We start from the raw sequence: 27039 nt of genomic DNA, 5'->3' as shown, positions 1-27039 counted from the left end.
GTGACTAATATGATAGATGTGAAGTTAGTTGATATTTGGTGAAGGTTTATTTTTATAGAGAAAATTTTTTTTAATCTTTTTTTCTCATGCTATAATTATTTTTTAAGAATTGGTTATTGTTTAATATTTTTGTTTTATTTGTAAGTGGGTTTTTTTCTCATGCATATATTACTAATCTTATTAATCCTTCACTCTTTATTGTGTGGGGAGAAGGAGGGGGGGTTGGATTAATTTGAGTCGGTTTATTAATGTGTAATAATTATTGGGGGGGTATAGTTTGTTTAGATTACTGATGTTGTATTGTAATTTCATTATTTCATTTTTAAATTTTTTAAAATGTAATCTTGTATCTTATTCATGTTATAAAATTTTAAATAAAGCTTTTTAAAAAAAAAGGAAAGGAGCATGAGCATGCTTAACTATTTAGTATGATCGTCTCCTTTTTAGTGTCAGTTCTACGCAGCTCTCGATTTCTCTTTTTTTCAAAATAATTTACCTTTTTAAATGCATGCAATAATCCATTTTCTACAATCCTCCTAGAGTAGAGTTTGAGATTTGCCATCCTGTGCAAAAAAAAATGTGTTTTCATTGATAACTAATGTAACTCTCCCATTTGTGGAAACATCTTGCAATTTATTTTGTCATGTACCCAAAGATTATAGATTTAATTTTTTTTTAGGTGTTAATGAAAGGACAACTTTTTAATCCCAGGAATTATTTTAGTTAATCTCTTCTGGACTCTCCAACGATATTTCCCTTCTTAAATAAGGAAATCATGAGTATTTTAGTTGTGGTCTTGCCATCAAACAGTATAGTTTTAATATTAAGTGTTTCAAATCCAAACATCTAGAAATACAAGTTCATATGCCATTTGCTTTTTCAATTGTTGCACTTGCTTAACTTTGTTTCGTGTACAAGAGCACTTGACTTTCTGTGCTCCACTCGTTGGCAGTCTCTTCAGTTAAGAGTTTTGATTTCTTGTAGTAGAATGAAGGAAAAGTTTAAGATATTGGAAAATACAAAACTTTGTTAAGAGATTCTAAATTCGTTTCTTGAGGAAATGTTTAGTCAAGACAGGTGAGGTCTCAGCTGAAGCCGTCCTTTCAAAACCTGCATATTGGTTATCAGCTTCTTAGCATTGTCAGTCTGCTGAGTGTGTGATATTAAAACAGAAAAGTTAAATTTTTAACATTTTTAAAAATATACATATTTAGACATACAGCACTGTAGCAGGCCATTTTGGCCCACAAGCCTGTGCTGCCCAATGACTCCCAATTGGCCTACAACCCCAGTACATTTTCCAGACTCTGAGAACGTACAAACCCCTGACAGTACAGGATTCGAACCCTGGTTACAATAATTGGAGGAGGGACCTAGAGGTGATAGCAGAGGACAGGAGGTGGAGGAAAGGGTAGCACAAAAAACCATTAGGAGGAGGGATAAAAATAAATACTGAGAGGAAGAGATAGAATTGGATGGAAATGGGGGTTTCTTAAAAGTAGAAAAATCAAAAAGCTAAAAATGATCAGCATAAGCAGGGAGTCTTTGGTTTTAGAAGTGTTGATGTTTGGATTGAAGAAGCTACTTCCTACACTCGTAGCTCACTCATCTATGCCATGCTGGTTTTGAGTTTCCTGCTGATTTGATTTGGGTATCCTCCATCTTCGCTACAAAAGCTTTTGCCTATCCTTCACTTTTTCTTGTTTGTTTTGCTATTCCCCTTGCCATTTCAGTGAAACAATTTACTTATTTGTGCCTTTAGTGTTAAAGCATTAATCCATCACTACTTTTCCATCTCCAGGCATTCTTGAAGCCTGGTTTTTTTAGACATTTGCTATCTTCTGAATTCCACTCCCCCCCCCCCCGCCCTCCCCTTCCCATGACAGAATCTGCCTCTGCTATTTTCCCCCTATTAAACTACAGATTATAAAATTAGCATCAGTGATTAATTTTCATTTTCAAACTGATCAGTGACAGGATTTTCAATTGTATGCAGTGAGGATTAATGTGGAGGAGTATCACAGTTTGAATTGCCTGACATAAATTTTCTTTTTTAAAAAAAAAACTGGAGCTGCTGGAAACTCTTTAAAAATAAGTTATTAATATGTCAAGCAGTTGCTGCATCCTGGCAAAACAGATTTCTCATTTTATTCCTCCATCCTTCCTTGTGTCATTTCCTTGGACAAGGAAATTTATTTTAACTTGATCAAAATGTTGCTGTCTGGGATATTCACCCAAGCCAGCCAAGTGCCTTCTTGAAAATGCATTTCTGACTCGTGCCAATTGGAACCTTTCTACCTTGACCCCAGACCTGAGCAAAAAAAAAAGTTGATCTTTTAGCACTGCTGTTATTTTTTTCTTTACAATTTGCAAGAGGGCTGAGTATCTCTCCTGTCCATTGTTGACCTCTGGAATTTTTTTTTAACCTTCAACTGAAATGAACTCTAGTGGATGTATGCAAGTTAAAGCCAATATTTTTTCTCTCTATCTGAACAGGTACTCCTTTCTTTTCTCTGCTGCCCAGGGTTTTAAAATTAGAGATGAAGGAATTTGTTTTGAGGTCCTTTTCCACACTGTTTTAAGAATTGTATGATTCAAACACTACTTTTAATTTGCAAATATTGCCTAGGTTCTGTTGTTTCTACTACTTGTTTTGGTTTACTGCCCAGCTGACCTGAATTTAAATGTAAATATGCAAATTTTAATAATATATCTGATTCATTAATGCAATTACACTATAAAAGTCCTAGAATTAATTTTGGGGCTACACCTCACACAAGCATGTATGTATATTGTACTGAGTACCTGATATTTACGCACCCATTTTTCTTTTAATACTGTCACTTTAGCATCTATAAAGTGCCTTTGTGGTAAAATGTTCCTTTTCAACACTAAACTGAACCTCATAAGAATGGATAACCATAAGTTTTAAGCAATACGTTGGGAAAAGGAGAGAAATGATATTCTTAGTCATATAACATGGAAGTGGGCCTTTTGAGACAGCCGCCAGTGGAGACCCACAAGAAAGTATCCCCATCTTGGTTCATTACCCATAACCACTTATGCCTGGGTGATTCAGGTACTTACCTAAATTAAATGCTGTCAGCAGATGTTTCCACCACTTTGTCAAGTGTATTTGATGCTGTGTGGATGAAAAACGCCTCCTTTTAAATCTGACCTGAAATCAGTATTTTTCAACCTGTGATCTATGGACCAAGATCCATGGGTTTGTGTCGGTCCACAGTAATATGGCAAAGACTTAAGGTATATAAATAAGTACCTGCATTGTAAAAGTTGTAATTTTTTATATACATTTAAAAAAATTCTGTTTCCCTCAAAACAAATTCCTGTTAATGGTCTGCCAAATGCTTGAGCTTGCCAGATCCCACTCTCCACTTGAGGTCTGTGGGTTTGTTTTTGGTGATCCACATCACTAAAGGAATACTTGAGGTGGTGTGTGCAAGAAAACATGTTTAAGCACTATTCTGGATTTGTTTTTGTGGTGTGTACCTTTCATATGGGGAATAATTTCCTGCTGGTTACTCTGTCATGTATAATTTTATAATTTCCAACTTCTATACCTTTACCTCGTCCTGTTTGGAGATGGGTGAGTATACTTGATGGAATTTTTATTTCTAAGCCAAAAGGTTACATACTGTTACTTTACCATAATAAACTCATCTCAATTTGCCTTTGGAGTTGTAGAATTTGATATGATCAACCATATCATTGTTCGACATGTCGAGCGCTATCTGACTCTCTATCCCAATGCCAGTAGGCAAAGAGAATTGGTTTCTTGAGGAAATAGACTTTGTAACCTAAAACTCTTCTCATGAATGTGAATATTAAACTAATCATACTTCAAAAAAAATTTGTTCCTTGAATGTTTTATTTTGAAGAATTTACTGGAAGCAAAGGCCGTCATAATTGTCTTATAAATCAAAATGGTTAATGGAATCTGAAGGATTAAGTGTTTGCTCTGACTCCCTACTAAGCATTAAGCCCTATGACACAAGCCTCTGATACTGAAATATTAATTGCTATCTTTATCTGGAGAGGTGCCTCTGGACACCATTTAAATGCCTGGCCTTTGGTACTGCTTTGCAGAGCATCTGTGTTCTGATCCAACCACATTTTGAACTTCTGGTTGCATGCCATTTCAACCCCCCTCCCCTTCTCATTTCCTCACTCACCTTTTTTTTGGTCTTCTCTGCCAGAGGAACTACACTTGATCTGCATAGCCATAGGTATGAAAATTGAATTTTCCAATTTGGGATAATGCCTCCTTTTTTTTTTCCCTCCCATCCCCACCAATTTTGCCCTCTTTTCCATCCACATCTACCTCCTTCCTCTTGCATTCCCCTCCTAGGTTTAATCTGGTATCCCATTATACCACTATTTGTACCATGTCCGATTCCAACACTGGCACCCTTTGTTCCTACCAATTACCTACTACACCTGACCACTTTGTTTCTCTTGCCCATTTTTCCTGTCTGACATCTGCTAATTAACCACCACTGTGATCTTTCACCTCTCTCTCATATTTACTAGCTGCAGCCAAACCCTTCTAATCTTGTCCTCATTTATACAAGCTATCTAAGCTAATGAAGGGTTTCAGCCCAACACATTTTTTCCCTCCCATTGATGCTCTTGACCTGCTGAGTTCCTCCAGTAGATTTTCTTCCATGCTGACTGTCAACCCCTTTACCTTTGAGGTCTGAGGAGATTTGGCATGCAGTGGAATATAAATTTCTACACATGTATCATGGAAAGAATGAGGGCACCTTAGTCTGGTTTTAAAAACTGGAATGCCAAAGAACTTCAGAGAATGGCATATCTGTCCATTGGAGGCATTTATGAGTGATGCCTACTAAAAAAAGGCAGCTAACATCTTAAATGATCCTGACTGCCCTAGTCATACTATATTCTCTCTGCTACATTTGACAAAAATTACAGAAACCTGAAGTCTGGCACCTCAAGATTCAAGAACAATTGTTTAAACAGCCATTAGGCTCTTGAACATCTTCCCATACTGTCTTAATCCTAACTATAAACTACTCTGGGACGCACAGATCTGTCGGCACTACTTAGATGTCATTTTTCTTGCACAGAATGCAATGGAATATCTGTCTAATTTTTTTTCTTTACTAACTTCACATATTGTGGTAATTAAATTTGTACTCGTGTCGTTGGTGCATATTGTGTATGTTTGGCTGCAGCAAGAAAGAATTTTTGACACCATATCGCATTTCTTTTTAACACTTCCAAATGTTCATGTTATCTCAATGCACATCTGCATGTTGCTTGTACAACAAAATCGTATCTGGAAGATATTGTCTGTTTATGATGTTTCTTGGCATTTTTTATCCCTATATTTTAAGCACCAGCCCTGCTAAAAAGAAAACAAAATGAATAAATAAATATATAGAGAGAGAATAATGGTTTTATTTATAATATTGTTAGTAAATTTGAGTTGATATGCACACAGGGAAACAGCAGTGTACACACCAATACCCAAATCATTCAAATTGCTTACCAGTTGATGAGGGGAAAAAAATTTTCACAACTGTCTTTTTGTTAAAACCTGCTGTTTGTTGGAATGCTGCAGGGAATCCCAGAGCTTTACATGTTGATTGACCTCCAGACAAAATTCAAAGGTGGTTGTACCATACTTTAGGGTCTATTATGCAACTGGAAGACAACAATAGGATAAAAGTCTGTTACCCAGCTCTTGAGGGTAGACTCTCAATCTCCAAGCTCAACAAGATAAGCACACATGGCAGCACAAGTGCATCAGGGACTAGAGTGATCCATGGACACCTGTGTATTTGTACCTCAAGGCTCTGTCAATCCAGATTAGGATTGTGGAAGATAACTGAAGGGCTTTCAAATTTTGAGAAAATATTCATTAGAATAGTTTCTGCTTTGGATCGCTGTGTCCCTACAGAAAGAAAATCAGAACTGATTTAGTTCAGCAATCAAACTATGCAGGGCACCAGATGTAATGCTAATTAGAAAAGCCACTGCCAGGGGGAGAGTGGATTACTAATATACCCCTGGCACAATACATGAAGACGTGAAACCTCCATTATATGATACAAATTTTTGTATGCACTGAACCACAGGAATGTCTGTCACTATTTCATTATTGACAGCACAGCATGACAAGCCAGTTTACAAGTCTGTTGCCTAAGAGAAAAATAAATGTTCTAGAAATTAAACCATGCTTTCTACAATAATTCTGACTGAAATAATGTGGGGGGGGGGGTCCTGTACAGCTACTTAAAACTAGTTCTAAGCAAATGAGTCAATTAAATGGCACTTCGCAACACTTTTTAAATACCTGAATTAGTACTAGTGCAAATTGTCCCAAAGCCTGCAGTGCTAAACCAGTGACTGAGGGTAGGGTGGGGTGGGGGGGGGGGGGGGGTGTTAGGGGAGAGAGAGAAAAGGGGAAAGCAGATGGGAGGGACACATATGATATAATCTATGGAGTTACACCACTGCATGTTAGAGAGAATGAACATTTTAAGTTCAAAACCATTTTTATTGGTCTGTCAATTTCTGCTTCAGTGGATTGCAAGAGCTCCTTTAAGAACACAAAAACGTAACATGAATACAACTGTTGGGTTTGATTTTTAAATTGCAGCAGTTGAGTAACCTGTTGATTGCAATGGGCATGGAGGGAGATGGCAAGGGAAGGTAGCAGCTGGGCAGGGAAATACTGATGGACTCCAGATGATAGAGTAAGTCTTGAATAGATAGTTTATTATGCAACTTAACAATCTTAACAATAATCTACAAAAATAACGCTAGATTGTTATTGGATCACTCACCCCTGTTATTAGCAATAGAGCTGGAGGACATCCCACCAAGAATGTATAGATGGTGATTAAACTCCATGCTACTTAAAAGACAGGATTTTAGAGAATTCATTGAGCGACAAATTAAAATGTACTTTGAAATAAGTACGGAATCAGTGGAAGATAAATTTATACTATGGGATGCAATGAAAGCGTTCATCAGAGGGCAGATAATAAGTTATGTAACTAAGATGAAGCAGGACTACAATCGGGAAATAGAACAGCTAGAAAGGGAAATAGCAAGTACAGAAAAAGAATTAGCAATAAGGGAAGATACAACTAAAAGAAGGGAACTAGCGGTCAGAAAAATAAAATATGAAACACTACAAACATACAAGGTGGAGAAGAACATAATGAAGACAAAACAGAAGTATTATGAGCTAGGAGAAAAAAACGCACAGAATACTAGCTTGGCAGCTTAAGACAAAACAAACTAAAAGAACAGTATTGGCATCAAGGAAAAAGGACAAACAAATTACATATAACCCAACGGCGATCAATGAAAACTTCAAGGAATTCTATGAGCAACTATATCGAACTGAGAACGAAGGGAAAGAAGACAAAATAGATGAGTTTCTAGCTAAAACTGAACCACTGAAATTGCAAGAAGAGGAGCAAAATAAATTTAAAAAATCATTTGAAATAGAGGAAATACAGGATATATTAAAAAAACTTCTTTTTCTTTTGGCTTGGCTTCGCGGACGAAGATTTATGGAGGGGGTAAAAGTCCACGTCAGCTGCAGGCTTGTTTGTGGCTGACAAGTCCGATGCGGGACAGGCAGACACAGTTGCAGCGGCTGCAGGAGAAAATTGGTGGGTTTGGGTTGGGTGTTGGGTTTTTCCTCCTTTGCCTTTTGTCAGTGAGGTGGGCTCTGCGGTCTTCTTCAAAGGAGGTTGCTGCTCGCCAAACTGTGAGGCGCCAAGATGCACAGTTTGAGGCGATATCAGCCCACTGGCGGTGGTCAATGTGGCAGGCACCAAGAGATTTCTTTAGGCAGTCCTTGTACCTTTTCTTTGGTGCACCTCTGTCACAGTGGCCAGTGGAGAGCTCGCCATATAACACGATCTTGGGAAGGCAATGGTCCTCCATTCTGGAGACGTGACCCACCCAGCGCAGCTGGATCTTCAGCAGCGTGGACTCGATGCTATCGACCTCTGCCATCTCGAGTACTTCGACGTTAGGGATGAAAGCGCTCCAATGGATGTTGAGGATGGAGCGGAGACAACGCTGCTGAAAGCGTTCTAGGAGCCGTAGGTGATGCCGGTAGAGGACCCATGATTCGGAGCCGAACAGGAGTGTGGGTATGACAACGGCTCTGTATACGCTTATCTTTGTGAGGTTTTTCAGTTGGTTGTTTTTCCAGACTCTTTTGTGTAGTCTTCCAAAGGCGCTATTTGCCTTGGCGACTACCGAACAATAAAATGCCGGGAGAGGAACATAGGAATATAGGAAGTAGGAACAGGAGTAGGCCAAAAATGGCCCATCGAGCCTGCTCTGCCATTCAATACGATCATGGCTGATCTAATTTTATATAAAACATTCTATAAAACATTTAAAGACTTATTAATTCCTCCTCTCCTGGAAGTAATGAACCAGATTGAAGAAACACAAAACATGCCAGATTCATGCAAAACAGCAATAATTACAGTAATACTAACGACAGGGAAAGATCCACTAACACCAGCATCGTATAGACCAATATCTCTACTTAACACAGATTATAAGATAATAACTAAACTATTAGCAAACAGATTGGCTGACTGTGTACTAAAAATAGTAAAACTAGATCAAACTGGATTTATGAAGAAAAGAGGAACAACGGACAATATCTGTAAGTTCATTAATTTAATCCATGCAGTACAAGGAAACAAGACGCCAACAGTGGCAGTTGCCTTAGACGCAGAGAAAGCCTTTGACAGAGTAGAATGGAATTATTTATTCAAAGTACTACAGAGGTTCAACCTACCAGAGAAATATATTAATTGGATTAAAGCATTAGATTAGGGACCATTGGCCAAGGTGACAGTAAATGAATATATATCAAGCCAATTTAAATTAATCAGATCAACTAGGCAGGGATGTCCACTATTTCCCTCACTGTTCGCATTAGCTATAGAACCACTGGCAGAACTGATGAGAACAGAAAATAAAATAAGAGGGATAAAAATAAAAGAGAAGGAATATAAAATCAGTCTATTTGCAGATGATGTCATAGTATACTTAACAGAACCAGAATTATCAATAAAAGAATTACATAAGAAATTGAAGGAATATGGAGAATTATCGGGGTACAAGATCAACGCAAATAAAAGTGAAGCAATGCCAATGAATAATGCGGATTTCACAAAGTTTAAGAAAGAATCACCATTTAGCTGGCAAACACAAGCAATTCGATACTTAGGTATACAACTAGATAATAATCTAGGCCATCTATACAAACTAAGTTATCAGCCATTAATAAAGAAATTACAAGATGACTTAAAACATTGGAAAGACTTACCACTAACACTGATAGGAAGGGTAAATTGCATTAAAATGAATATCTTCCCAAGGATACAATACCTATTTCAAACGTTACCAATTCACCTAACAGAGAAATTCTTCAAGGAGCTAAAGAAAATAATAAGGAAATTCTTATGGAAAGGGGGAAAACCGAGGATAGCGCTAGATAAATTAACAGAATGGTACAAACAAGGGGGCTTACAGCTACAAAACTTTAAGAATTATTATAGAGCAGCACAATTAAGATACCTATCAGATTTTTATCAAACAAGGGAAAAACCAGAGTGGACCAGATTAGAGCTAGATAAAATAGGGGAGAAGGTACCTGAACATATACTATATAAGTGGGATGAAAAGCTGGTGCAACATAGGATTTCACCAGTACTGCACCATCTGCTCAACATTTGGAAGAAGATTCACGTAGAAAGGAATAAAACAAATTATCAACTACCAAAATTAATATTGACGCAAAATCAACTAATCCCTTTCACAATAGTTAACCTTTCCTTTAGAGAATGGGAGAGAAAAGGGATCAAAAGAATAGAAAATTGTTTTTCGGGAAATAAATTATTATCTTTTGTACAAATGAAGGGCAAATGTTTGCATACCACCAACTGAAAACCTTCTTGAAGGACAAATTGGGAAGCAGACTGAGGTTACCAGAAGGAAGCAATTTTGAATATATGATTACAGACAATGATAATTAAAAGATTTATAACAAGCATGTACATCAAACTGCAAGAGAAAGAGAACGAGGAAACAAGCTGTTATCCCAAACAAAAATGGGAACAAGATCTAAACATAAAGATAAAGAATGAAACATGGGAAAAGCTATGCTCCGGAACTATGAGAAATACAATAAACACGAGGTTACGCATGATTCAATATAATTGGTTACATAGGCTATACACCACGCCCCAAAAGTTAAATAAATGGGACCCAACAGTATCAGACAGATGTTTTCATTGTAAGAAGGAAACGGGAACAACAGTACATGCAATTTTGCCATGTGAGAAAGTGGAAAAATTTGGGGAAGATCTAAACCAGGTATTAAATAAAATCATAAATATCCAGAGATCTTTCTTCTAAGTAATATAAGAAGTAAAGAACTTGGACTCGATTTGGATGGAGCACAAAAAAGATTTATTACGATAGCCTTAGCTGTAGCAAAAAAATGTATTATGTCAACCTTGAAATTAGAAGATAGCCTGAGAATACAGCAATGGTACATGGAAATTAATAAATGTATTCCATTGGAAAAAATAACATACAATTTAAGAAATAACATCACAGTATTCAAACAAACTTGTGAACCGTACATGGAACACAACAGAGAAGTCCTACCACGGACCTCCACCGCCTAAAAGGACAGAAGGAGAAGACAAAATGAACTGACCCAGTATGTAAAAGTAGAAGACACAAATTTCTTGTTTATTTTCATTATGTGATGACATTGTTTAATGGGTTTAATGTATCATATAGGTTGAACGTTGAGTGGGTGTGGAGGGGGGTGAAGGAGGGAGGGAAGGGAGGGGGAAAAAGGGGAGAAAATGACTGTGTATATTCAAGACGAAAATATTTGTGTGTATTTTGGTTAGTATGGTTCATAGTGTGAAGAATTTGTGAAATTATCTGTCCAAGGCAGCAAAAGAGGCTGCCTTATTAAATGTATTTAAGATGGATAGATTTTTTGAATAATAGAGTTGTGGTGAGCATGCAGATGATTGGAGCCAAGTCCATTACAGGATGACCCATGATCCTATTGAATACTAGAGCAGGTTCAATGATCCAGATGGCCTGCTCCTGTTTCCTGAGTTCTTTCCACTATAAATCTGCTGTCAATTTCATTATCTAACCAAATCTGTAAGTGAAATATTTTTTTTATAGTGCAAATGTATTACTCAAGGATTTAACCCCTTGTGCTCACTTTGCCAGTTACCTATCAAGCTGATCATTCTTCAATTCTGTCTTCCATATCTTTTTGATAGAGACTATCTAGTTATCTATCGCAAACTAATCTGTTACTGAACGAAGGCCAGAATCCATTGAATTTCTTGTAATTGAAAAGATGTCACGTTTCTTGTATAATTGCAAATCCAGCCAACTGCAGATTTTTTTTTCATTTACCTCTTGGTACATGGAATCCTCTTGCACCTTGTTTTAAGGAAAATGGGTTTCAAAACCTTGCACTATATACAAAAGCAAGGTTTGGATTCTTTTTCTATTGAGTTGAATAAAAACAGTTCTCCAAACAGTAGCAGAATTCTAATAAGATTTTGTTTTCATTTCCAGCAGTGAGGCACTACTTCCCTGCTGTTTTCAGTGTGGCAGCTGAGCAAACTACAGCTGCATGTTCCCTCCCACCTATAACCAGATCCCATGGGATAGTGACTCGTATGTTAAATGTTTTTGCCATGTCAAGGTCATTGCATTATTTCCTATCCGATGTAGAATGTTTAATACTTCTACAATGGTGTAATGAAACTTAGTAAATGAATAAATTCATTTTCTAAGATTAAGAATGTTTTAAACTATATTGTCCCACATTTATTTCTTTCAGATATTTTTACCTCTAATCAAGAATTGATTTTCTTCACAGTCCCCCTCTCCTCGTGTGACCCACCCCATCATCACAAGATTTCCTAGTTTTTGTCATCAGAGCTTGTAATCAAATTTTTATGTTTAAATTTAAATTTTAAATTTATACATACAACAGCATCTGTTCCTTCTGGAACATGAGCCCATGCCACTCAACTACCCCAATTAGCCTAGAACCCCTGTATGTTTTGAAGGGTCGGAGGAAACCGGTGTGGGAAGAATGTACAAACTCCTTACAGATAAAGACAGATTCGAACCTGGCTACGTTAATCGTGCCGCTCAAAATGTTTTGAGCAATATTTACTGCACTTTTTTTTTGCACACCAATGAAATTCAACACTTCAAAATCCACCCCTGTTACTTAAGGACATTGTCACGATCACTACCTGGATTGCCATTATGTAATACAATTTGTACGAGTTCTGTCAGCTGTGACTTGCTCTATTAACTGCTCTCGAGCATTCACTCCACATCAATCAAATTAATATGCTCTTGTGTTAACCACCTTTTGAGGTTCCTTTACCTTTTTCCCATTACTATCTGTAAGTTGGATGTTGAATGTCTTTGCAATAGTTAGTTCAGTTGAATCCAGTAAGTTCGAAACAATGAAACCAGCCGTTGTTTTTATTTAATGTTATACATTCCTGGGATGCAGTTCCAGAAGTGTTATGAATGCAAGAATACATGGTACTGTTACAAGCCCAGAGGACCCATAAACCCAGCAGTAATAGATATTCACAAAGACAAATGGTTACTTAAACAAAAGTTGTTTTTAATTATCTTTAAACATTAAAACAGAATCACACTTTAACTTAACATTATTAACTTAACTAACCTAACTTAACCCCCTTCTAATTCTAAGCACATGTGTATGTAATGTGTATGTTTAAGTTCAGAAAAGTTCTTTGATTCACAGTCCAATCTCACCTCATTACTCCAAGTTCACTGGTTGCAGGCAATTCTTATACAGTGCTCAGAATTTAACATTTATAAAGTTCACCAGGCTTTGGTGCTTGAAAGGTAAATGGTTACTGCTCAGGAAGGTTCTTGTCGTTTTTTAGAGAAAGATTTGTTGTTCACTGGACACCCACACTGATTCCTTTTTAATCAGCCACTTCAGTATCTTGCCAAAGAAACTTGCCCCCTCAGAGTTCTCCAGATGATAACCTTTATCTTTCAGATCACCACAGAGTCCTTTTTTTTCTTATTTCAAGTGAAACATGAGACAACCAGTCCTCTCCTCTTGTATGAACCAGAAGGGCTTCGACCAGGCTGAACTATGCACTCACAACCTGTCTTCCAAATGGGGTTTTCCACAAGCTTCCCAGCTTGTCCTGTTCCAGTTCCAGCTGCTGCTGCTGGCTGCAACACTGCAGAACTGAATTCTGTCTCTGTCTCTGGGGCACTCTCCAAAGCTCTTACAAAGGCTCTTGGAGCCGGCCTGTCTAGCATAAGCAGAGCTTCAGTATTTTAAACAAGATCTGTTTTAAAGTGTTTGTATGTGACCTACACTAAAATACCTGCCCCAATTTATCTCCCAAAAAACATATCTATAAACAATACAAACACAACATAATCTATCACGGTACATCGAAGGTTTTTTTCTTCTAAATGATGTAGAAAATACCTGAACTAGCAATTCATTGAATTTCCCAAACTATTTTTCCATGAACTTGAACAATTCTCTCTTCTCTATGATCCCTATTTTTATGTCCATCTTGTCTATTGCTTCATCCATGTAAGTTTTGAGCTGTGGCCTCTTTAATTGTACTGTTTAAACACTGTTATTTGTCTTGCTTGCAGTTTCAGATATTGAAAAATTTGAGGTCTGAGCCTTTCAGAATAATAAATTCTAGCTTCTATGAACATGTCAACAGCAATTGGTTTGCCTCACTTTGTATCTTTGCTATGACCTAGCTTTCACAAACTGAAATAACCAGCATTATGCTCATGCCTTTTGTGTATGTAATTTCACCTATTCTATCTCGGCTTTGAAAAAGGGTTTAGACCTGCAATGTTGACTGACCACTTCTATTCATGGATGCTGTCTGGTCTGCTGACTTTGTCCAGCAATTCTTTGCTCATTGAAATTCAAGTTGAGAACTTTCTGGGGAGGATCCTGCTTGCATTACTGTATGTGGCATACAACCCATTTTTCAGGCCCATTGATTCAGAACTTAGTGTGTAGCAATTAGGCCTCAAAAGGCAATTCCTGGGGCCTTGCATGCAGGCTGCCCTGGTGGCCTTTTGACAATGGCTCTTTAAATCTACTTCCAAATATATCTGATCAGGTTCATTTGGGACTAGTTGAAATCTATTTAGTAGTTTTTTTAAAATTAAACATTTGTAGGGATAAATTAAAGGCATTGCCATTGATAACATTAACAAACCTCTGCATTCATTCCACCTGATCCTTCCAACTGGTTCCAAGCTCTGAGTTCCGGAAAGGAGTAAGGACATGTTCCTTCACTTCTCAATGAAGAGCAATACCAGCAGTTCTGAACTTGAAAATATTTCTCCTCTGTATATTCTTTATATTCCTTTTGTATTTTAGTGTCATTATTATTGGTCTTTCTCTGAATATTATCCAGTTTTTACTCCCAAACCCCCCGCCCCCAGGGATTGTTGTATTGTCTCCTCTCACCACTCCCCCAATAACAACAGCCAAAGCTCCTTCCATGTTCCCTTAAAATTCTCTTTCTAAAATGTGAAGGATTGTGTTAGTATTCTAACATGAACCTGTCTCTTGGTGTGTGCTCTTGGCTAAAACAGCTGTTGCTGCAGCTTGCCATGTGGAAAGGATTTTTTTTTGTCCTCCAGAAGATGATCGTGATGGAATCCAAAAACAGTTACAAAATCCTAAATTCACACCAGTGATGACATTGTTGTAAAGGATTATTCAGATTTTACAAGTAGAATACAATTAAATATCCAAGAGCAATATTTTGTCTTACAAAAATAATTTTGAACAACAGGCCCTGGCCTTCAGTGTCTGCATCAAACATGATGCCAAATTTAACTCAATCACTTCTGCCAGTACATCCCTATCTCTCCATTCCCTTCATATTTATGTCTATTCCATTTAGATAATGTGTGCCTTTCAGTGTACAATAAGAATTCTAAAGGTAGATGTATTAATAGCAGAAAAGTGAAGTAGGAGCACATTAAGTAAAGGTAAGTTAATGTGGCACACGAAAGATTTGGCCAGTAAATTTTTCATTTATCTAGTATAATTTAGTCACGTGGTGATATAATTATCTAAACCAGATGCTGGTAAAGTTACCTTTGTTTTAAAACTGATCAAAGATGATTTTACTGTTGAATAACATCATCAACTAAACATATTGATAAGCATTGTGAACTTGTACACATTACATACATGTGCACTTAGAATTAGAAGGGGATTAAGTTGGGTTAAGTTAATAGTAATAAGCTTAAGATTGATCCTGTTATGTTTAAAGAAAATTAAAAGCAACTTTTGTTTAAGTAACCATAATCTTGGTGCATTTCTATTGCTGCTGGGTTTTGGAATCCTCTGGGTTCGTAAAACAAACAGAATAAAAACTCGTCTTTAAAGCAACACAGCTGTTCCTGGATTGAGGTTTAATTTGGCACTCATAATGAGTATTGTTCATTACATAAATGTAGATCAAATATGAGTGTTTAGTTGAGCATTCATAATGAGTGAAATTGGTGTTACTTCATTGAGAAACCCAAAGATTTTATTCCTAGTCTTGGTACAATATAATCTGGAGTACTGTAGATTATTCTCTTGCCCTGATTTTTAGTAGCTTTTTTAAAAAAAAAACTCTCTCTTCATCTGCTTTATGTTGAACATGAGCAAACAATTATATTTCTAATATTTGTACAAAAGGGAATACTCCATATGTTTACCTTGCAATAACTGAAGAGACTAAGGCTCAAAGACTCAATTCTTAGATTTTTCAACCTATGAAAGATTCTTTCAAAATGTCTATCACTCCCCAAGCTTGAGTGCTGCTGAGTAATGAAATGAATTTGAATTATTTTATTTTGTTTTCTTTTCAGCAAAATACTAATAGTTTTACACTAGTTAAAATAAGATTAAAAATAATACCAAAATTGGAGAATACTGCAAGGCAAGTGGGGGAAAAAAGGAAACGTCTACCGAAGAAGCAGATCCTATTTCCATTCCAAATGTTTTTATATTTGGCTAATATTAAATTGAAATGTCTTTTAAGGGGTAGGTCAGCATGAAGATTATTCCCATCACTATTTTCTTTTAATAGCAAATATGAACATAAATCTGAATCAGATACAAAATTACATTTAAATACTATGTGCTTGAACTACAAAATTAAATAACTGAAAGGACAGGTCTGGATTCAAAAGAAGAATTGAATACCATTAATACATGCTGTTCTTTGCTGATTCATAACTGGTATCAATGATTTGCCTTATTAACCTGCATCAAATAAATAAAACAATGTCATTTATTACAAAACTTTCATTTCTATTTTTCAGGCTATGTGGTTTAGTACTCTAACTCACAGTGAAATAATAAATCTTGATAGTGGGAATATAGATGAAATCTTGGGTAAGTCCTTTTTCATAATTTTATGTAATTTTGGGGATTGGAATAAGATTTAAAATAAATCCTTTAAGTCTAAGGTACCCAAGATCATGTATTTGAAAATGTGTGAATGAAGCATCACACAAATGCATTTCTTTCAAAGACAAGATGGCAAAATGAACTGAATATTCTTTGCTGTATATTTGAGGATTCTTTAACATGCCAAAATTGCATTCTTACATGGCCTGTTTGGCACTCCCGTTTTTTGTATAGTTGAGGTATTTTAGCAACCTTTTTCATCATCTCCCTTTTATAAATCTGTTGGGTCGTAACTATGATGCAAATGATTGTTGAGAATGAAATGGCTTTCAAATTCCATGATTTTCTAATTTAATCAAATTTTTGCCATGGTTTTGGTGATCATTTGAACCACTTTTATATTGAGGGTTACTAAATAAATTATTTTTAAATTTAGACATGCAGCATTGTAACAGGCCATTTCGGCCTACAAGTCTGTGCAGACCAATTTACACCCAATTAACCTAGACCCCTGGTGCGTTTCGAATAGTGGGAGGAAACCGGAGCCCCTGGAGAAAACCCATACAGACATAGGGAGAATGTGCAAACTCGTTACATCACAGGATTTGAATCCCAATAGCTGGCGCTGTAAAGGCTGTGTGCCAACTACTATGTCAACCGTGCTGCCCTAATGATGTGATCAATGAATACCCCTCCTGATCATTTTTGGGGATCTGTTCTTTCCTTGTGATCCTCTTGTTGTTGTGTACTTAAAATCTTTTTGGATTATCCCTTGCATTGTCTGCCAAAGTCATCTCTTATCCTCTTTTAGACCTCCTTTATTTCCCTCTTCACTATGCTTCTCCATTTATTGTAACAATTCCCTTCAGCCTACATGCCTCTCTGATAGATGCCCCATTTTCCTTCCTAATCTGTGCATCTATCTCTTGTCTTTAATTTTTCCTTTACTACCCTTTACCATTACTGGGAGAATGTGTGCATCCTGGACCTTTCTCTTTCAACTGCTTCTCATTTGGCAGTCATGCCTTTATTCTAACATTTGCATCCAGTAAACTATTGCTAACTTCTCCCTCTCGTCAAAATTGGCCTTTTCCCCAATTTTGGATTTAAATTTGAGGACCAATGACATCCTTTTCCATAACTATCTTAAATCTAATGACATTATGGTCACTGGTCCCAGTGTTCCCCTACTGATAACTCAGTTACCTGACCAGCTTTATTCCCAATATAAAGGCCAATGTTGCTGATCCCTAGTAGGGCTATCCACATTGCTGGCAAAAGTTCTCTTGAAACATTTAATGTTAAATCCCATCCAATTCCATAATGCTTCAGCATTTGCAGGTATGGGGAAATTGAATTTGCTTCCAACACAGCTTTGATTTGTGTATAGACATCACCAATCTCTCTGCGAGCTTGATTTTCCAGCTCTTGGTAACTGTTTGGTGGCCTATAGTATACACCCATCAAAGTGACTATTCCTTTGTGGTTTCTCATTTTGATCCACATTACTTCGCTTGATAGTTGTGCATCAATATTCTCTCTAGACTGTTACCAACTTTAACTAATATTACAACCCACCCCTGCTGACCTGTTTCCCACTGTTCCTTTCACACCTGTACCTTAGAACAATGTGCTGTCAGTCCTGATTTTATCCCTTTAACCTCAACCATGTCTTCATTATGACTACACAACATCCTCTTGTTCTGTACCTATCCACGTCCTAAGTTTCCCTGTCTGGTTTCTTGCATAGAATAAGTACAATACAGTTTACATGGTATTTCTCAACTCTTGTCCTTCTCATCCTGTTCTGCTTTAATACTTTCTTACCTTTCTCAGTCTCCTTAACTTTTTTGCCCTCTCATTCCATCTTGGATTCTTGCCTCCTTCCAGACTAGTTTAAATAGGGAAGCTATTACCATCTTTCCAAAATGGAGAACATACAGGGTCAACATCAGAAACTTCCTCACTTTGGGGGGGTGGGGGAAACGAAGCACAGAAACCAGCAGGTACCCACTCCAGGCATCTATTGGCAGCACTGGACACCCCCTCTGGGCACCCATCGGCAGCAGCAGGCATCCATCCTGGGCACAGGTTCCGCTCCAGGTGCTGCGGACCCCAGATGATGAACGCAGGACACGGTATCTCCTTTACTCACTCATTGGTGCTGCTCAGCACCTCCCCTTCACCTTAAATATTTGCGATTTCTCCCTGTCCGCAGACCATTGCCATATCCCCATTGGCCCAGCCTGATGTCAATCAAGGCACATCACACAGCAGGCTCATGCACCTGTTCCACCATGTCTCACGGCGCTGCAGACCTACAACCACAAGCCCACCCTTTATCAAGGGAGAGGGGCTTGAATGAGTAAACAACAATAATGCGGGGGAAAAAAACATGGCAGCACATGGCCTATAAGACCCCAGGATGCTGCATTGGTAAGTGCCCTTTCTGCCCCTTAATTTTACCTCCATTTGGGCTGTAAGGCCTACACCCCAATGGAGGACAAATTAACATCTGGCTTGAGTTGGCGCCAGACAGAGGGCTCAAAAGCTGGCCTAAAACTGGTCAGCCACCCTTAGTTTAAAGCAACTTGAGTGAATCTATCAAATCTCCCTTTCAGATTTGATGATGCATTATGACACCAAGTGGATGAGCTTTGTGGATTCCACGCAGAATTATTTTGGACACAAGTAGCATGCAAGTTGTGAATAAATTGAATATTTCATGTTCTGCATTGTTTACAATTATTTGCATAATTGCTGATTGTATTTGCAGCAATATCTTTGAATTTAACTGATGAAATTTTAAAACAAACGTGCAGAAATTAACTTGTAATTTCCCTTTTATTCCCCCAGGCAATGCAGATGTTGCTTTAGTCAATTTTTATGCAGATTGGTAAGTGAAACATATAAAAACATTTTTTAATATTTGCTTTTGGGTAACTTCAAATCAACTTGTTGACCTGGGAATAGGCCTTCTCTTGCAACTTTTGCAGACCTTGTAGTGGTTTCCTTGCATGTAATACAGGAAATTTAAATTAAATGAGAATTGAACAGATTAAATGGGCTTAAATTGCTGTTTATCTGTGAGTAGAAATTGAGTGCATTTTAATACATGGTTCCATGAAAGACTTTGAAAATTGATCTTAATTTCTATTATAACATAGGAAATGCAACAGATAAATTGCTCACAGTGAAAAACGGGTATTTGTTTCACTGTTAAATAGGTGACTATTTTAGCCAATTTACGATATGAAATGCATTCCTTTTTAAAATTTTCCATGGCATTTTTTGTATTTGCTCACTTGGTTTCCTTAAATGGTAGCACATAACAAAAACTAGCAGAGGGCTGATGATGAAAATGTAAAACTGCGGAGAAGCTTCTCAAAGGTTGCGACAATAAGAGGGAGAATGGGAAGTAGAATTGTAAATGGATTAAGAAATGTCGATCAAGGTTGAGGGATCGGTTGGGGGAGGAGGGAGAAAGGGGGAGGTCGTCGTGAAAAGTAAAATGTTAAGATTTAAAATTTCTGCCAGATTGAACTAGAGCTAAATAACCTTTAATCAGTGTGGAAACGTTTGGAAAGAAAATACACTTTGAAGTTAAAAGAAAGAAAAATATTTTTCCGTGACTTCATATTGGTGAAAGGCACTCAAATGCTAGGAGTTATCTTTTGTATTGTGGTTACCATATTGTCAAATTTGTGCATTGTACAGTTCTTGATAAGAAAGAGACTAGCTGATGCTTGAGGAGAATTTCTTGCTCTTCATTGGGCTTCTGGTTTAAGAATCTCAGTGCACTCTATCCCTAAATATTTTACGAATGTGTTTTGCTCAGATTTGGGGGTATCTGCTAGCGTGAGAGTGTGCTGTTGCTGAGCACCATGGAGATCTAAAGTTGTACAGTTGAGATTTCATGGCAGCATTGGGTGTAATATTTTAATTTTAAAATGTATTTGAAGATTCATGTAAATACAGTGTGGCGGCACACCACTAGGCAGGTGAACCGGCCCCGCTTGTAGGCCACACAGCGGGGCAGCTGGCCAAAATGGCGCCGTCGGGGGTTTTCCCTTCCTCTCAGCACGAGGCTCAGAAGCCCATGCTGGGGGACCATGTGAAACCCGGGTGACTTCAGTGCCCTCCAGCGCGGTTCTCAGCCAGGTCCGGGCTGGGAGTAGAAGTACAGTCCAGCATCCTGCAATAGACTAGTCTGCTCACTGAGCTCAACCCGTCTGGTTGAGTGTATTATTGCAGGAGCAGTGTAGCTGCCGCTACAATTGGTGACTCCGACTGGTTCAAACGTCTTTGAACCCATCATGAGCGAGCCTGGGATCAGCGCTAAAGCCATGAAACTGCCTGAATTCTGGGTTCAGGAGCCGGAGACCTGGTTCAGCCACGAGGAGGCTCAGTTTCACCTCTGCCAGATTTCGTCCAACACTACCAAATTCTACCATGTGGTCATTGCCCTGGACCAGGCCACCGCCAGATGCGTGCTGCACCTCGTTCAGCACCCACCCGCTGAAGACAAATACGAGACCATCAAGCGAGTGCTTCATGGATCCCTCAGACTATCCAGGCACTGGCGTGCCGCTCGGATGCTGGACCTCGACGCCCTGGGGTACAGGTCCACAATGGAGCTGATGTTCGAGATGCTCGTGCTTATGGGTGATCACACCAACTGCCCACTCTTTGAGCGCATTTTCCTCGACCATGTGCCTGGGGAAATCAGGCCACGGCTGGGCCAGGAGAGCTTCACCGACCTGAGGAAGGTCACCTAAAAGGCCCAAGAGCTATAGCTCGCACGATTTCCGGAGGGCTCAGTGGTCCAGCAGGTCATGAGACACGGGCACGACCACATCAAGCTTGCCCCTAGCGCTATGGTAGAGCTTCCGGCCCCTTCAGGGGCCCCCAAGAGCATAACCAAGGCCACAGCATCCGCTCCAGGCCTCTACTTCTACCAGCAGCGCTGGGGAGCCAAGGCTCAGAAGTGTCATCGGCCCTGCTCGTTCCAGGGAAACGAACCGGCCAGCCGCTGTTAATGGCTGCAGCAGCTGGCCAAGGACACAGCCTCCTCTACCTGCAAGACTCTTGTCAGTGACCAGCGGTTCCTCATTGACACGAGCCAGATCAGCGTCATCCTGGCCACGGCCATCGAGTCCAGAAACTGACCTCGTGGACCTTCCCTCCGTGCGGCCAACGCAACAGAAATCCTGATATATGGAGACAACAGTCCACTTCCAGATCGGCCAACAAAATTTCGCATGGAGGTTCACCGTCTCGTCCCTTCCGACCTCAATCCTGGGTGCAGATTTCCTCCTCGCACACGGGCTTCAGGTGGACATTTGAGGTAGGTGCCTGGTGGATGCCCGTACCTTCCAGGCCGTTCGCCTCGACGCCTCCCGCTCGGAGCAACCGCAGATAGCCACTATCAGCATGCCCAGAGAAGAGTTCCAGCGAATCCTGGACAAGTTCTCGACACTCCTCAAGCCACAGTTCTCTGTTGCCTCGCGAAGCCATGGGGTGTTCCACCACATCCCCACCCAGTGCCCACCAGTTCACGCCAAGACACGCCTTCTCCCGCCTGACAAGCTCCAGATGGAGAAGGAGGAGTTTTCGCATCTGTTGGAACTGGGGATCATTCGGTGGTCTGACAGGCGTGGGCCTCACCGCTCCACCTGGTCCTGAAAGCCTCCGGCAGCTGATGTCACTGCGGAGACTATTGACAGCTCAACGAGGCAACAGTTCCTGACCATTGCCCCATCCCTCACATTCAAGACTTTAGGGCCAACCTGCACGGTACGAGGGTGTTCTCCAAGGTGGACCTGGTGTGTAGATATCACCAGATCCCGGTGCACTCTGAGGACATACCCAAGACGGCCATCATCACCCCCTTTGGCTTGTTCAAATTCCTGCGCATGCCGTTCGGGATCAAGAACGCCGCTCAGACCTTCCAGCGCCTCATGAACTCTGTGGGCAGGGTCTTGGATTTCGTCTTTATTTATTTGGACGACATCCTCGTCACCAGCAAGGACTGGGCGCAACACAAGGCCCACCCACGTGCCCTTTTCTCCTGGCTGGCTGACTTCGATCTTACCATCCGGCCAATTGCCTGTTTGGGAAAGGGTCCATGCAGTTTCTGGGCCATACCATCACGGCTGAAGGAGCCATGCCTGCCGCTGCGAAGGTCACCGCTATCAGGGAGTTCCCACGCCCAGACAGCCTCAAGGGGCTGCAAAAGTTCGCAGGTATGGTCAACCTTTACAACCGCTTCATCCTGGGAGCTGCGCACATCATGCAGCTGCTATTCGCCCTCCTCGCAGCCAAGTACAAAACACTCGCTTGGAACCCAGAAGCCTGTACCTCATTCAAAGCCACCAAGGACGCCCTCGCGAAGGCCACCATGCTCGCCCACCTGCACACCAACCTGCATATGGCACTCTCTGTCGATGCCTTTGCCACACCTGTCGGTTCCGTCCTGGAGCAGCAGGTGAATGGACATTGGAAGCCGCTGGTATCTTCAGCCGCCTTCTCCACCCACCGGAATGCAAGTATAGTGACTTCGACCGCGAGTTAATGGGCATGTACCCGGTGGTGCGGCATTTCCGCTATTTTTCGCGATGGCAAAGGATCCCTGGTCAGCCTGCCAGTAGCATCATCTCTCCTTTGTGTCGGAATTTACCACCAACATTAGGCACAAGGCGGGGAAGGACAATGTGGTTGCCGATGCACTCTAGCGACCGGCCATCTGCGCGCTGACGCCTGGCCTAGAATTCGACCAGCACGCCCGGTCCAGAAGTCTGATGAGGAGACGAGGGCCTTCAAGACCGCCATCACGGGCCTGCGGTTCCGAGATCTTCCAACTCCGAACAGCGAAGGCAGCATGCGATATCTTCATGGGCACCCCGCCACCAGTGGTTCCACAGCAGTGGCGCAGGCAGGTCTTCCATTATATCCACGACCTTTCACATCCGTCCATCAGGTCCACGGTCCAGATGGTGGCAGAACAGTTCATATGGCATGGGCTGCAGAAACAGATCGTGGGCTTGGCCAGAACATGCACCCATTGCCAGACATCCAAGGTGCACAGGCACACCAGGGTGCCCATACAGGAGTTTGAGCATGTCCGGGAACTGTTCAGCCACATTCACGAGGACATCGTCGGGCCCTTACTCGTTTCCCGGGGCAACAGTTACCTGTCTACGATGGTGGACTCCACCACTCACTGGCCCGAGACGATCCCGATGCCAGACACCTCCACCGACTCCTCCTGAGCACTGTTGCATGGTTGGGTCACCTGGTTTGGCGTCCCGGGTCACCTCACCAGTGATTGGGGTGCCCAGTTCACATCTGCGCTCTGGGCACAGCTCGCCAACAGGTTGGGGATCCAGCTACACCGCACCACGGCCTACCATCTGCAGGCCAATTGACTGGTTGAATATCTGCACCGCAACCTTAAGTCGGCACTCATGGCCTGCCTCACCAGTCCCGACGAACTACCTTGGGTGCTTCTGGGCATCCGCTCCACTCCCAAGGAAGATCTGCAGGCATCATCAGCTGAGTTGGTCTACAGTGCGCCGCTGGCACTACCTGGTGAGATCGTCAACGCACCTCATAATCCCCAGCGGTCGCTGCACCAACTACTTCCTCACCTCAGGGCACGCTTGGACTCATTCGAACCCCCACCACCGCCCAGGCATGGCACCCGCCCATCTCACGTTCCCAGCAAACTGCTTTCCGCGGAGTACATTTTCGTTCGGCGGGGCCTGACCGTGGCACCTCTGCACCGACCGTACGAGGGGCCATATAGGGTTGTACAGCGTTCTGGACATTGGCGGCAGGCGGGAGCTGTTTACCGTGGACAGGCTGAAGCCAGCGCACCTCGATACCACCGAGTCCGTGGTCGTAGCCCAGCCCAAGAAGCGTGGCCACCTGGCGAAAAAGGACATTGGCGCTAGTTCTAGGGGGGCTGTGTGGCGGCTCACCACTAGGCAGGCGAAATGGCACCTCTTGTAAGCCACGCGGTGGAGCAGCCGGCCAAAATGGCGCCGTCGGGGGTTTTTCCTTCCTCCCAGCACGGGGCTCAGAAGCCCACGGTGGGGGACCACATGATACCCGGGTGACATCAGCGCCCTCCAGCACGGTTCTCAGCCAGGTCTGGGCTGGAATTATAAGTGCAGTCCAGCAGCCTGCAATAGACTAGTCTGTTCACTGAGCTCAACCCGTCTGGTTGTGTGTGTTCCTTCGGGAGCAGTGTAGCTGCCGCTACAACAGAATGATTGTTTCATAGAATCTTTTGTTACATTTCTATCATGAGAAGCTGATCAGGGAAAACCATATTTTTTTACGGGGGATTTATTTTCTATACACATTTTATTAGGGATTAGTGATATCTGGCAAGCAGTAGTTTTTTTTAAAGACTGCTTTAAAGGTTAAATGGTAAGATTCTGAACAGTGGCTAAAGAGGACTTTTTTAAAAAAACTTGGCTGAAAAAGTCCTTGCACCATGAAAGTGAATTTGTTTTCATGTTTAGTTATCTGTTTCGGCCCATGATCCTCTCATCCCATGAGGATACAAGTTTTAAAAAAAAAAGGCATTGAGCAAATTGGTAATATTTGCTCAAACTAATAAACTCAGCTCAAACTAAAAAACTCAACTCAAAAGTACTTGATAATGCTTTGTAGCGGCGGCTACACTGCTAACTGAAGGATCGCACAACCAGACGGGTTGAGTTCAGTGAGCAAAAACTGATTTATTGCAGGCTGCCTGGCTGGTCTTATACTCCCAACCCGGACCTGGCTGAGAACCACGCTGGGGGGCGCCAACGTCACCAGGGTGTCATGTGGGTCCCCAAGCGCGGGCGACTGAGCCTGGTGCAGAAGTTGGGAGGAAACTCCCGACGGCACCATTTTGGCCAGCTGCCTCGCCACTTGCGTTACAAGTGAGGCCAGTTTGCCTGCCTAATGGTGTACCGCCACACAGCCCCCCCAGAACTGGCGCCAATGTTCTTTTTTGCCGGCCGGCCTTGCTTCTTGGGTTGGGCCACAACTACTGGTTCGGTGGGGTCGAGGTGGGCTGTAAACCGTAAACCGTTCCCTCTTACCACCGATGTCCAGTGTGAAAGTGGATCCTGAATGCTGGACGACTCTGTACGGTCTTTGTATGATCTTTGTAGAAGTGCTGTGGATGGGCCCCGCCTGATTAAAAACTTACTCTGTGGAGTACAGCTCGCTGGGGACGCAAGAGGCCCGTGTACCATGTCTGTGTGGCGGTGGAAGTGTGAAGGAGTCCAACAGGGCCCGGAGGCGGGGAAGTAGACCGTGCAGTGACTTCTGGGGGTTGTGAGGTGCGTTGACGAACTCACTGGGTAGGGCTAGCAGGGCACTATAGACTAGCTCGGCTGATGATGTCTGTAGGTCTTCTTTGGGTGTCGAGCGGATGCCCAGGAGCAGCACCCAAGGTAGCTCTTCAACCCAGTCGGGGCCGGTGAGGCGGGCATTAAGTGCCAACTTAAGGTGGCAGTGCAATCGCTTGACTATCCCATTGGCCTGTGGGTGATAGGCCATGGTGTGATGTAGCTCGATCCCCAGTCTGTTGGCGAGCTGTGCCCAGAGCGCAGAGGTGAACTGGGCGCCCCAGTCACTAGTGAGGTGGTTCGGGACGCCGAATCAGGCAACCCAACTGTTCAAAAGTGCTCAGGAGCAGGAGTCCGTGGAGGCATCTGACAACGGGATCCCCTTGGGACAATGAGTGGTCCAGTCTACCACTGAGAAAAGATAACGGTTACCTTGGGAAACTGGTAAGGGTCCGACGATGTCCACATGTATGTGGCTGAACAATTCCTAGATGTGTTCGAAATCTTGTACGGGCACTCTGGTGTACCTGTGTACCTTGGAAAGCTGGCAATGGGCACAGGTTCTGGCCCAGTCCGCAATCTGCTTCCAAAGCCCGTGCCAGACGAAACGTTCTGCCACCATACGCACCGTGGACCTGATGGAAGGGTGGGAAAGGACATGGATATGGTGGAAGACTTGCCTGCGCCACTGCTGGGGAACCACTGGTCGCAGGGTGCCCATGGAGACATTGCACAGGATGGTGTCTTCACCGTGAGGAGTCAGGATGTCCTGGAACCGCAGGCCCATGATGGCAGTCCTAAAGGCTCGCATTTCCTCGTCGGACTTCTGGTCCCGGGTGAGCTGGTCAAAGTCGAAGCCGGGTGTCAGTGTGCAAATGGCCGGTCGTGAGAGTGCCTCAGCGTCCACGTTGTCTTTCCTCGCCTTGTGCCGAATGTCGGTGGTGAACTCTGACATGAAGGAGAGGTGACACTGTTGGCGGCTGACCAGGGATCTCTTGCCATAGCGTGCACCTGAGTAAGGGGTTTGTGGCCGGTAAAAATGGTGAGCCTCCCCTCCAAGTAATCGCGGAAATGACGCACTGCCAGGTAGATGCCCAGAAACTCACAATCGAAAGCGCGATACTAGCGCTC

At 41.8% G+C, this 27039-nt stretch overlaps 1 protein-coding gene across 2 annotated transcripts in view; it reads left to right on the top strand.

Moving 5' to 3' along the window:
- Positions 1 to 27039, top strand: part of erp44 (endoplasmic reticulum protein 44) — a 123949-nt gene that overhangs the window by 31194 nt on the left and 65716 nt on the right. For both annotated transcript variants that reach the window (XM_069913565.1, XM_069913566.1), the window contains exons 2-3: positions 16468 to 16540; positions 19412 to 19451. In XM_069913565.1, the coding sequence (XP_069769666.1) occupies positions 16468 to 16540; positions 19412 to 19451 (113 nt within the window). The remainder of the gene's footprint in view (positions 1 to 16467; positions 16541 to 19411; positions 19452 to 27039) is intronic.

Source organism: Narcine bancroftii, chromosome 1 (genome assembly GCF_036971445.1).
Source record: "Narcine bancroftii isolate sNarBan1 chromosome 1, sNarBan1.hap1, whole genome shotgun sequence".
NCBI classification, from domain to species: Eukaryota; Metazoa; Chordata; class Chondrichthyes; order Torpediniformes; family Narcinidae; genus Narcine; species Narcine bancroftii.
Note: the sequence above shows the minus strand (reverse complement) of the source record. Positions and strands in the feature narration are given on the sequence as shown.